Source organism: Rutidosis leptorrhynchoides, chromosome 7 (genome assembly GCF_046630445.1).
Source record: "Rutidosis leptorrhynchoides isolate AG116_Rl617_1_P2 chromosome 7, CSIRO_AGI_Rlap_v1, whole genome shotgun sequence".
Lineage (NCBI taxonomy): Eukaryota > Viridiplantae > Streptophyta > Magnoliopsida > Asterales > Asteraceae > Rutidosis > Rutidosis leptorrhynchoides.
In genome coordinates this window covers 349,005,206-349,018,766 of record NC_092339.1, presented here as the reverse complement: position 1 = coordinate 349,018,766, position 13,561 = coordinate 349,005,206, and the positions used below count along the sequence as shown (strand labels likewise).

General features: G+C 32.5%; 1 protein-coding gene across 1 annotated transcript; it reads left to right on the top strand.

The window, feature by feature from the left end:
- Positions 1-7,488: 7,488 nt before the first annotated feature.
- LOC139860561 (flavonol sulfotransferase-like) lies at positions 7,489-8,418 on the top strand. The gene has a single exon (XM_071849311.1). The coding sequence runs from the start codon at positions 7,489-7,491 to the stop codon at positions 8,416-8,418; it is 930 nt and encodes a 309-aa protein (XP_071705412.1).
- The last annotated feature ends 5,143 nt before the right edge of the window (positions 8,419-13,561 follow it).

Sequence of the window (13,561 nt, the reverse complement as noted above, 5' to 3'; positions counted from 1 at the left end):
ATAATAATAATAATAATAATAATAATAATAATAATAATAATAATAAATAATAAATAATATTACGGAGTATATATATATTTGTGTATGTGTGTGATTTAAATCGAGCGAAAACACTGAAATTTATAGATGTGGCCTGAAATCTGGAGTCATGCGACTCGCATGGAAATGGCCTTCTGGCCATGCGACTCGCATGAGGACCAGGGACAGCTCACATTGTTTTGGCTCCTAGCTTGTCGACATAATATAAAATAAATATAAATGTAATATATATAATTTAAATTAATTAATTATATATTATATTAAATTCACGTGCATAGTTGACTTGTAATTTTTTGTTCCGATAAGTCGTACGTTGTCACTCGACTTATGTCCCGGTTTCGGTTTTTCGAACGCCCTTTCGTACGCTGAGAAAACTTGTACTTTACGTTTCGTGAATCGTACCTTTGTCAAAATATAGTCTTAAATCATCCATAAAATATACCACTGTAGCAAAGTTACTGTAGCAAGTCAATTTTTACTGTAGCAATTCACTGTAGCAAAGTCAATTTCACTGTAGCAAATAGTGATTTTCAAAAACACTGTAGCATTTTGGGTACTGTAGCAATTTGAAATGTTACTATCGTTTACTAAATAACTTGAAATTATATATATGTATATATCTTTTTAATATATATAAATCAGTTTTTTAAATACACATTGGAAGTTATTTATAAATAAATTTTAATAATAAATATTTCAACTTATCATATATATTCAAATAGATATTTAAACCAATAAGTTTAATGTACGGTATCAAATAATTAATACATTGTTACCTTTTCAAGTTATAGTATATATGTATCTATTTACATATAATTGTTCGCGAATCGTCGAAAACAACCGAAAGGTATTTAAATATATAAAAGTAGTTCAAAAATTTTGAGATTCAGTTTTACAGACTTTGCTTATCGTGTCGAAAATGTTAATCATACAAAGATTAAGTTTAAATTTGGTCAGAAATTTTCGGGTCATCACAGAATGATTGGTGGTTCCGGAGGAAAGTTTAGTGGTTCAGGATCTATGAATCGTTCCTGAATATTCTCCGGATTCTCAATTGTGAGGTCGGGTTCAAAAAATGGATTATCGGAAATTTGAACTGAAGTACTTGGTCGACTAGATGACGATTCTAAAGAAAAATCAACGGCGGTAATATTTGCTAAATGTCTTGATCTAGTTATAGGTGGTGAACGTACAAAAGGTGGTGAACGTCTTGCTCGGTGCATTCACTGAATATCCTATTAGTTTTTAAAAGGAAAGAAAAATTATAATAAGTTATCCAATCAATAGACTTTTCTGATTTTGCCCACGTTTCGAATAGCCAAAAGATGCAGCAGAGGGGCAGGATTCGTTTAGTCTCAATATAATTGAGGACTGTTTGGCTCCAATAACCCGGTCCACGTACAAATCCAACTATTACTACGAACCAGAAAATTTTGATGTCTATCAATTTAACCACTTAAAATAAATTTACGAAATTTTAAGAAATTTAGATAAGAAGTAGAATAAAAATCTATGTCCTAAAAACTAGAATAGCGAGAAATAAGAAAGAAAAAGAGTTCGTCGAAAAAGGTCGAAAAAAAAATGGTTGAAAAATAAAAGGTGACGGAAAAATAAAAGAAACTTATAAAACTTAAAAACACTTAACTAACTTAACCTTATTACTACAACTAACTTAAAATTATAATCGCAAATTGAGATTACTAATTGGAATGATAATTGATACATAGGTAAAAGGTGTCTAAAAATATTAAAGCTTACAGGAAAAACTATATCCCAAATGGAAATAACTTAAAAAGAAACTAAAACTTAAAAAGGCGTCGCAAATTTCTAAAGCACCTAAATCTTAGTCTAAAAAAAAGCACTTAAGGAATTCTACGGCAAAGCCTAAAAATCTAGAGGTAAAAATAACTATGGCAAAAACTAAGTTTAAAACTAAATATGAGCGAAAAATACAAATATTACGCTAAAACAATTAAAAAGGGATAAAATATAAAAATATACAAAAAGTTGTAAAAGTACAATTTTTATAAAAATATTATTTTTATATTATTTATTTATTAAAACTATTAATTTTACAATTTAATTAAACTAATTTAACTAAATAAAACAAATTAAATAAAAAGTAAAACTTAAAATAAAACTAATTATAATAATAATAATAATAATTAGGGTTAAATAATAATAATAATTAATTAATACCCGTAATTAATTGCAGTTTAGGGTTTCTGTCGCGTGTCAGAGTTACTCCGCAAGTCGCGGTATTTCAAGCACCAAACTCCGCGAGTCGCGGGGGTCCAAATTTCAACTCTGGCACAGTTTTAAATCGACGCGTTTTTTTTTATGTTTTCTAATTTTCTGTTTTTATATAAATAAAAGATATTTAAATAAAACTTATATTTTTATAAACTAAAATAAAAATAAAGAAACTTATAAAACTTTTAACAAACTCTTAAAAATATATAAATTTTTGTTTTTCTTTTTATATTTTCGAATATTTAAAACGTACTTTTATAAAAACGAATTTTAATAAAAGTAAAATAAAAATCTTTTTTGTTTTTTTGTTTTTTTTATATATTAGCGTTGCGCTTTCGGCTTTTAAGAGATCCCCGGCAGCGGCGCCAAAAATAACTTGATGTTTCGCGAGGTGTATATAAAATACTATTAAATTTTACAAGGAAATACTATTAAATACGATACAATTTTACACAAGATATTTATTTATTTATAGAATGGATATACTTAAACCTTGCTACAACACTTATAGGTAGTGTACCTAATCGTACAGTAGTGTAGTTTTTAGTAAGTCCGGTTCGTTCCACAGGGAAATCTTTAAACAAAGCTTAACGCTATATTATTTTACTTTTATAAAAATACAAATATATATATAAGTAATATTATTATTATAAAGGGGGGTTTTTACCGTTTAATGACCGGTTTGTGGATTTTAAAACTTTATTCACAGTTAAAACCAAATGTAAAATATTAAAAATAAATACAAGACTTAAATTAAAGCGTAAAGTAAATAACGATAATGAAATTGCGAATAATAAAAGTGCGATAAAATAAACTTACGATAATTAAAAAGTACGATAATTAAAAGTGCAATTAAATACAATAACAATAAAAATGCGATAATTAGAAGTGCAATTAAATATAAAATAAAGGAAATTAAATATGAAATAAAAGAATTATGCTTATTTAAACTTCCATAATCATGATATTTGACGTGTTGATTTTAGTTTTATGCCCATGGGTTAATTGTCCTTTGTCCTGGATTATTTAATATGTCCGTCTGGTTTTTGTCCATAACAGTCCATCAGTCATAAATATAAAGTGCGAGTGTCCTCATCAAATTATCCTTATACCCGAAGTTAAATATTCCAACTAATTGGGGATTCGAATTGTAACAAGGTTTTAATACTTTGTTTAATGAATACACCAGGTTATCGACTGCGTGTAAACCAAGGTTTTACTACTTTGTTAACAATTACACCAATTACCCTTGAATGTAATTCACCCCTGTTTCAACAAGTCTATTAACTATTAATCCAGTTCCGTATCCGGTAAAATGAATAATTATTGGTATTTATAGATATCCCGCCCACCGTACCCAGTCAAGCGTATGTGGTTATATATAAATACGTCAAATTATAAGTTTGTATATTAAATTAACAAGGTATTGTTTAATTAATATAAAACCCATTAATAACCCATATTCTAATTTCCACAAGTGTCGTTCTTTTATCCAAACCCCAATTATGGTACAAAGCCCAATTACCCAATTTTAGTAATTAGCCCAACATCATGATTACTTCGGATTAAATAAGCATAATAATAACTTAGCTACGAGACATTAATGTAAAAAGGTTGAACATAACTTACAATGATTAAAAATAGCGTAGCGTTACACGGACAGAATTTTGACTTACACCCTTACAACATTCGCTAACATACCCTTATTATTAGGATTAAAATTAAAATTAAAATTAAAATATAAATTATATATATATATATTTTACGTATATAGATAGAGAGAATGATATATGATGATGAAAAAATGCTCAGAATTCGGTTGCTTTTATAGGGAGTTTCAAAACTTGGGGCTCCGCGACTCGCGGCATTTTTGGCCTTCAAACTCCGCGAGTCGCGGAGTTTGTAAATACAGCTCACCCAATTTGGAGTCTCTCTTGCCGACGGTTTTTATTTATTTATATAATATATAAATAATGATAAGAATTATTTAAATATTATATTATATTTATGTGCATAGTTGCCTTGTAATTTTTAGTCCGTTGCGTCGAGCGTTGAGAGTTGACTCTGGTCCCGGTTCCGGATTTTCGAACGTCCTTGCGTACAATTTTATATTTTGTACTTTGCGTTTTGAATCTTGTACTCTTGTAATTTCGAGACGTTTCTTATCAATAATTGGAACCTCTTTGATTGTATTTTGTATTTTTGAGCTTTTTGGTCGTTTGCGTCTTCAATTCGTCGAATCTGTCTTTTGTCTTCACCTTTTATTATTTAAACGAATATCACTTGTAAATAGAACAATTGCAACAAAAAGCTTGTCTTTCTTGAGGAATAATGCTATGAAATATATGTTCGTTTTTAGCATTATCATCAGTGTATACTATTGTTTGGTAAGGGTACAGAAATGGTCAAGTGATTACCAGGTAGCTCACGGGTTAATGGAATAATGTTTTTATATGTTTTCGAGCATATAATTTTGTGGTCCAAAATAAGTCTTTATGTTTTCAAACATAAATATTATGGTTTAAATTGATTATTGTTTGCAATATCAAACCTATAACTCACTCAACATTTTTGTTGACAGTTACTCGCATGTTTTATTCTCAGGTTCATGATTGATTGCCCCCGCTGTGCTTAGAGAGTCTGCATATTTATGATGGCAGCTTTTGTTAAACATTAACTTGCATTCAATTTTGATACATTAAATTGTGGGTGTTTGTTAACTATGTTTTGGTCAACTTTTGGTTAAGTATTTATGTATGGTTTTTCTAAACTTACATATTTTGGTAGGTTTCCTTTATAGGAAATCATTTTTTTTAAATAAAGAATGCAAAGTTATTTATTAAATTCATTTAGAGTTATGATCAAGCTGTGGGACTAAGATAACAATAGTCGTCAAGTGTACTTTGACGGGTCGTTAAATATTTGTCATGGTTTGGGTGTTAAATTACTAGGTTGAAAGTTTGTTAGTGATTTTGGTGTTCTTATGAACAGGGTTGCTACTCAAAATGGGTGTTGACTTTGGTTTAGTGTCAAAATAAGTTTTGGGTCAAGTTTAATTTTGGTGAATCAAGTATGTAAATACTTGATTTAGGTGTTAATTGGTGTTTTTGAAATATAATCACTAGCCGTTAGTGATTTTGGGCGTTTTTGGGACTTATGTCAAAATGGGTAAGTTGATTGGGTCGAATTTGGTAATGACACTAGTTCTAGTCAAATGGATGTTTAAACACTTGTATTAAGTGTTAAATGACGTTTTTGGAAGTAGCCGCTCATGAGAAGTGATTTTGAGTCAAAGTGGTATTTTTAACATAAGCCAAATGTGGTCAAGTGCAATATGTGTCAATATTGCATATGTTGTAACTTTGGTGTAAATGGCGTTTGAAATGATCACTACCTAAGTAGTAATCTAGTGTCGGGACCTAGGTTGGTCTAGTTAGTGTATAGTACAACTTAGGTTAACTTGAACTTATTAGTGTGGGTTTAAAATACAATCCGGAGTGGTAATTGGTTTGAGCTCATTAGGAGATAAATGGACGGGTCAAACGAGCAAGGTGAGATCCCTCGATTAAGGGATGTGAGTGTCGGGTTCTCTTTTAGAGAATTGTTATTTATGTGCATATTGTGCCTATGTGTGATATAGGTGGTTACTTGCTCGGATTTGTGGACGGGGATCATGTTATACATGACTTGTGCGGGCATTTCAAGGTGAGTGGAATAATTATACGTGTATGTATATAATGTATTTATTTATGTGGGATGCGATGTGGGATTAAAGTTCGGGCGTGCGATACCACATCGTGTTGGCATGGGATGAGGGTTTAAAGTTCAGGCGTTCGATACCTCATCATCATGTGTGTGTGGGCGTGAAGTGTGGGTTTCAAGTTCGGGCGTTCGATACCACATTTCATGTTAAGGGTGGTTTAAAGTTTGGGCGTTCGATACCACCTAGGGATTAGTGATATATGGCATTGTACACTAATGGTTGTTGAGAACACCGATGGTCATTCGCGAGTACCATTCCCTTGTACTTATGGTTAACCATGGTTGTGTGAGTTTTGTATTAGCATATTAAATTGTGAACTATATGCTATTGGCGAAGCTAGCTTGTTGTGAATTGAGGATATTTAGTTTTGCATTGTGATTGCATGGTTATTGAGTTGCTAGCTCGTATGCGGTAATTGTGTAAGTGTATGAAAGTAAGTAGATTATATATGTATATGTATAATTATTGCATTCACTAAGCTTTATGCTTACCCCTCTCGTTGTTTACCTTTTTACAGGTATTGTGATTGTGAAGCTAGCTGGTTGTTAGACTAGATGCGTAGGAGCACTTGGGCTCGATGGGGTAGCTTTTGGATATTGGAGGCGGATTGGGGATTTGGTGGTCCCCGAAATTATGCTCTTGGTATCGGGTTGGGTCATTGAGTATTAACCCGTATTTTGTGCGGTTGAGTCATTATTACAAATGCTTTTCTAATGTATCATTTGTGTACCAAGGGTCATTGTAAATAGTTAAACGTGTCGTTATGATATTATGTTTCTGGTTAAAACAAAGATAGAAATATTATGTATTAATGAGATCTAACCTATAAAAAAAAAGTGTTTCGTTTTCGGTAAACGGATTCGGGTTGTTTCAAATTAAATGACAAAATAGTTGTTGGATGTAAATGGCAACGGTCAAAAAAATCAAAAAATGGGCCAAGAACATGTCATGGAAAATGCTTGAGAAGGAGTGAACCAGGGCGGTGTGCTTGAGGGCGTGCGAGGGAGGAGGAGGGCGGTTCGATTGCCATCGGCGCTGTCCGAGGGCAGCTCCGATGACACACTTCAGGGTGTGTGGATGGGAGTGGTCTTATAATCTTTATGATGGTTCGGGTGCTTATAATTTAATTTCTTGTTTTTCGTCAATAATAATAATGATAAGGAGTAGTAATAATAATAATAATAATGATTATAATAAAAAAATCAGATGATAACCTGCTACTACCTACCTAGACCTATGATCCATATTATTTTATCAAAAATGTAAGTATCAAGATTTAGTAACTTCATATACGAGTATATAAGAAACACAAAGCACGATACCTGAATCCATATATCTATAAAATTAGACTTGTTAATTTATTCACTGAATTCACAATCCTCACTAAACAAACAAAATTTAACCTGTTACATCATCCTAAACATCCGTAATTAATGGAAGATATGTTGAAAACACTTCCTCAACACACTTGTAGCTGGTCCAAAGGCAACATAGCCTTTTACAAGTATCAAAACTTTTGGACGAGTCAAACATTAGTTGTGGGAGGACATCTAGCTCAACAAACCTTCAAGGCCGAGCCGACCGATATATTTCTATGTAGTTCCCCAAAAACTGGCACAACTTGGGTCAAGTCTTTGGCTTTTGCCATCGTAACCCGACAAAAGTTTGATGATTCCACCACTCCTTTACTCACCAAAAATGTTCATGAATGTGTTCCATTCTTAGAAAGAGACCTTGAAAAGATTGTGGAAAATCACAAAAACTCGAGCCTACCACTTGTCGCCACACACCTTCCTTACCCTTCATTGCCCGAATCAGTTATTGCGTCAAACTGCAAGATAGTTTACGTGTATCGCAACACCAAAGACGTCATAGTTTCACATTATCATTTCCTTAGGAAAGCGCTGAACTTAACCTGTGAAGATGCGCCGTTTGAGGAAGCGTTTGAAGAGTTCTGTCAGGGCATTTCGGGGTATGGACCTTACTGGGATCATATTTTAGGGTACTGGAAAGCAAGTCTTGAAAGGCCGGACATATTTCTGTTATTGAAATACGAAGATCTAAAAAAAGACACTACAAGCAATGCGAAGAGGCTTGCAGAGTTCATGGGTTACCCCTTTTCGACTGAAGAAGAGAAAGCGGGCGTTATTGAAAAGATTACAAGTTTATGTAGTTTTGAGAATATGAGCAACTTGGAAGTTAATAAAACGGGAAGTAATAGAGTTGGCGGGTTGGAAAACAAGCTTTATTTTAGAAAGGGTGAAGATGGAGATTGGAAAAACTACTTTACAAATGAGATGAAACAAAAAATAGATAAATTGATGGATGATAAACTTAGCGGAACCGGTTTAATTCTCAAGTAAAGGAGAGCGCTCTATTAAAGATCACACCGGCTATGGTACATATGTCTCATATTATATGCTTTATTTAGTTTTCCATTCAAACTTACCTTATATGTTATTGAATAATTGTGGACTATAAATGTCTCTTTGTACCGTCTATCTTAGCACTTGTTTCTCAAAGAGTGCTAATTAAAGAGCCAGTGTGGATTGAGTTAAAAATTGTACGTAGTAGTTAATAAAATGTGATTTTAGTGTTGTTTAAAGGTTCAAAATGATTTTGATTTTGAATGATAATAAATTGTTTGATGATAATTATGAATGAGCAACGTTAATGGTCTAAAATTAACTTATTAACCTTTATACTTTATATGAATAAAAAGTAGAATATATAATTGTTTAATAAGTATTATTGATATAATTTAAAAAAGGTATTACATAAAATTTATTTGCTTAATGGTTAAGAAAGTATTTTAGCTCTGAATAGTTCAATACTGAATATCTGAACCACTCATCATCATCTCATTCAATTGTAAGAAATAAACGCGCTGAGTACTGAATAATCCAGCATTCATCGCTGAGCCATTCCATTAAGAGGTAACAACACGCTAAATTAGTGGATCTAAGTTGTATGAAACATGAGAATGTATAACCAAATATAAAAGAACTTTTAAATCACCATTGAGACGCTCAAACTTGATCTCCAAAATCTTTCGAGTGTGTCGTAATTCTCTTAGTACTGTAACATCTTGAGTCTTTTGAACCTTTTTTAAATTTGTGGACTTACAGGCTCAAATAGTTAGTGAAAATTTTATTTTCTAGACTCATGTTTAACTTGTTGGGTTTGGACACTATTTTGTCTACAACTGTAAACGAGTCGAGTTGCGTCGAGCCCGAACACTAACAAACTCGAGTTCAGATCGTTTAAATTTCATAGAGCTCGAGCTCGACTTGTATGATATTTTATAAGCTCGAGCTTGGCTCGAGCTCGACTCGTTAATCATATAATCTTATTTTTTTATATAAATTAAATATATTATATTTCATATTTATTGTTTTTGTAAATTTTATTCACATATAATAAGATTTAGTATTATTTTTACAAGTATTATCGATATAATTTATTGATATGATTTATATAATACTACCTATTATAATTATATATTACGGAGTATATATTATAAATTATTAAAATATTATATATGTTGTTGTATATAAATGAAAAGTTCGTTTAGGCTCTCGAGCTTGTTCGAGCTCGAGATATGAAGCTCGAGCTTGTTCACTAAAGGAGTTTTAAATAAAGTTCAAGCTCTAGCTCGTTTAGGCTTGATTTTTTAACCAGTCGAGCTCGAGTAGTTCGCGAGTAGCTCGATAATGATACGCATACCCGATTAGCTCGTGTAGCGCATCACACATGCATTCCCTCACATGTCGCATAAATAGCGCGCCGCAATGCTCAGCGCGAGGAACAGGGCTTAACGCTCAATGGCATAAAGCCTGCAAGTACTGGATCGATGTACAATCTGTCAGAAAGCGTTGTAGCTTGCAGGGTGTATGCAACAGACAAGAATCAGGTCTGACATGATGCTTTTCACTTTTGTCGGCCCCCTCATACAAAGAAGTACTATTAGGACAAGCCACGATCCCCTAGCCTTATTACGTGACACTAGTTGACAAAAGAGGATTACCCTATAAATAAGAGGTCCAAGTCACGATACAAAAGGGGTGAAATTCACCTAGACTTGCACATAAACTATTTCCAGCATCAAAGCATAACAGACATAGTAGCGCTACTCACACAGCGACAACTTTCACCTGCGCTACTGGACTCATAGCATAATACTATACTCACTTACGGTCTACAGGTAACGTTCCATGAACATAAATCCTAGGACCTATCCCGATCCATCAATAACTGGCTATCCCGTCGATGGTGGGTCGACGTTTAACCACCCATGTCGAGATCCCCATCCTGCAATGGTTCACGGTACACCGAACCAGAGAGTTAAAGTCAAATGATGCTTAAATCTCTCTTTACTTGTTGACAAGTATGGACCGGACTCGACACTTCTATTCTATGCTTGATCAATAGCATTAAATTTTTGCCTAACATATATGAGTTGAGGTTTATCATTGACTTCGTTTTCGCCAATTGTCCCACCAAATAACCAGCACCATCTGTCAACCTAGATAATTTTAAAAATCTCATCCTTCAACAGTTCAACCACTTAGTAATTTATAATTATATTTTATATGGAGTAGTTTATAAAAGTGTTAATAATTGTAATAATAATTAATGATGAGACATGTGTACCTTTCAATTATTGAATGAGATTTTCAACATTGACCCTTCCTTAAACATGAAAAAATCCCCTAAAAAATAATAAGATAAAACGACCCGAATATCAACAAATACAACTCAAAAGTAACTAACAAAATGAGCTACAGCTGCAAATGATAGCCTAAACAAACAAATTCACAAACAGAATGAAAAAAAACATTTAACTAGCTTAGAAACTAATAAGGCAAATGGCCCAAAAAGGTAACATAAGTTACCAAATTTGACAATCAAGGTAACCTCCAAAAAAGATGCCCGAAAAGGATTTCAATTTAATTTTTGCTCAAGAAAAGGATTGCGTGTTTAAAAATTTTAAAATTGAGATAATATCCAATGAAAAAAAATCTAAAATCGCGAATTACCTTAATTTCAAAACTTGGAACAGATTCCCGGTGCTTCGATTAGCATTTGTTGTGAAGCAACTTGTTCCAAATCATCACGTAAAACAACGAATTCCGTTAAACAAGTCTTTTGAACAAAACGACTTGTTCATCTCGATTCGTTATTTTTCGTGATGTTTTGGATCAAGTTGCTTCACAACAAATGCTAATCGAAGCACTAGGAATCTGTCTCAAGTTTTAATTTGAAGTAATTCGCGATTTTAGATTATTTTTTTTTATTGGATATTACCTCAATTTTAAAAAATTTGAACACACAATTATTTTTTTGCGCAAAAATTAAATTGAAATCCTTTTCGGCGTTGTGAAAATCAGGGGTTACCTTGATTGTCAAATTTGGTAACTTATGTTACCTTTTTGGGCCATTTGCCCAAACTAATATGTGACTAAAGGTATAATACAGGCTACATAGAACCGACTACACTAAACTATTACCACAAGCTCAAAAGCCAATGGAAACCTCCAAGTCTCCACAGATCAGATAATAATAGGGAGACGAACAAGGGAACACCGCTCGCCAGAAAATGCCAACGACAAAACGCTCCAATTCATAGCATACGGACCCCGAACAAGTCACGAGTTGAGAATCTATATTGGAGAAACACCAAGGGGTGGCTTGGTGGTAAGATACTTGGAAAGTTTCAAAAGGACCCATGTTTAATTCCCACCTGCTACACTTTGGGGGCTTGCCTTTCAAAAAGAATATTGGAGAAACACCAGCATTAACAAAATGAATAAGACTTGAAAAAAACAGTAAAACTATATTTATTTATAACTCAAGGGGTAGCATGATGGTGAATACTTGAGAATCTATAACCGAGAAGCTACACTTTGGGGTTTCAACTTTTTTAAACAAAATATTTATTTATAGGGTGTCTTTGACCGACAATATTATGACAATTTAAAAAAAAAAAAAAAAAAAAAAAAAAAAAAAACAAACTTATAGATGTTTAAGCTTGTGATTTAATAAGCTTCGATAGCTTTAAAACAAAGTGATAATGTGATAATAATTGTGTTATTATACGGCGTTCACTATAAGAGTTGATTTTTTGACGCTTAGTTTTAAAAGCGTAAAGAATATCTTAAATTATTTATGCACTTATTTATAAAACTAGGTGGAGGTCCGGAGTAGCCCACTCCGTTGGGCCAGATAATCGGGATGAAAAAAAAAAAAAAAACTACTAAAAGTCGAAATAGGTGATGTCGTGATGACATCACCCGATTGCTATTCATTGGTGTTGGCTAATATATTTATTGTAAATGTAAATATAAATGACTATAGTTAAAAAAGTTTAATTCCTTGACGTTTTTGTAAATAAACTAGTTGACACATATAAGCGCTAAAATACTTTAGACACGCCCTTAACAATTGAAATTAACAATTCAATTATTATTTATTTTTTTTAATTTTTACCGAATAAACTTAATACTCACATTAAACGAATACGAAGAATAACAAGTACAACTGATATAAATAAAATAATACTTCGTAGTAAACTAACTCAACCAGTTAATAAATTCCATTATTATTTCTTTCTATTTAATGATTATAAATATGTATATAGAATATATATGGAAGAATCGAAATCAAAAGGTTTTTCGCAACAAAATGTGGTCCGGGTCGAGCTTGTTATATGAGATTCAAATTAGATCATATGAATGGATAACAAGAAGAGCTAAATCGCTTAACATCGAGTGGCATCAATGGCTTGTTAATCCTCGATTCTATCTCGACACAAGCTCACGAAGAACGGGTATCGGCTGATGTTATGGTTCGCTTTATGCTATTAGAATACATGTAAATTGTAATGTGTTGGTTTGTTTTGTGATAAGTCTTTTGTACATATTTTTGTAATTTTTGTCATCACTGGCGAATCTAGAGGTTCAAAAACGAGTTAGATAGTGGGGTCCTCAAGTCGGTTAATTCTAATTTGGTCCAATTTTACCTTAATTTTACACTAAATTTTTGTAATTAGTAGGTTCCTAGGACACCCTTAAAAGGGGCTAGAATTGCCCCTGTTTGTCATGCTTCTGTAAATGCATATATATGTATGACAAGGTATGTATCTTTTAATGTTTTGTTATGTTAATAAAAGTTGGCTTTTCCAAAAAAAAAAAATTACAATATATATACATATAGCTGGATATTGAAGCGCCCATTATGTGTCACCCCGTATGCTCGTATACAAGCGCTAGTATCGATTTGAGTCAAGACGTGTACACAAAATCTACAACTCTCATTTGTGCCAGACATAACATCTAGAAAACTATACAACCATAGATTGGTATTTTATTTTGCTGAAGATGGAGATTAGAAAAAGAACCTTACAATGAGATGAAAAAAAGATAGAAAACTGATGGATGAAAAATTGAATGGAATTAGTTTACTTTTGAAGTAAAGGAGAGCATCCTATTCAAGATCACACCGATC

Excerpts from the sequence above, each read along its gene's own strand:
- LOC139860561 (XM_071849311.1), top strand. The coding sequence starts at position 7,489 with ATGGAAGATATGTTGAAAACACTTCCTCAACACACTTGTAGCTGGTCC.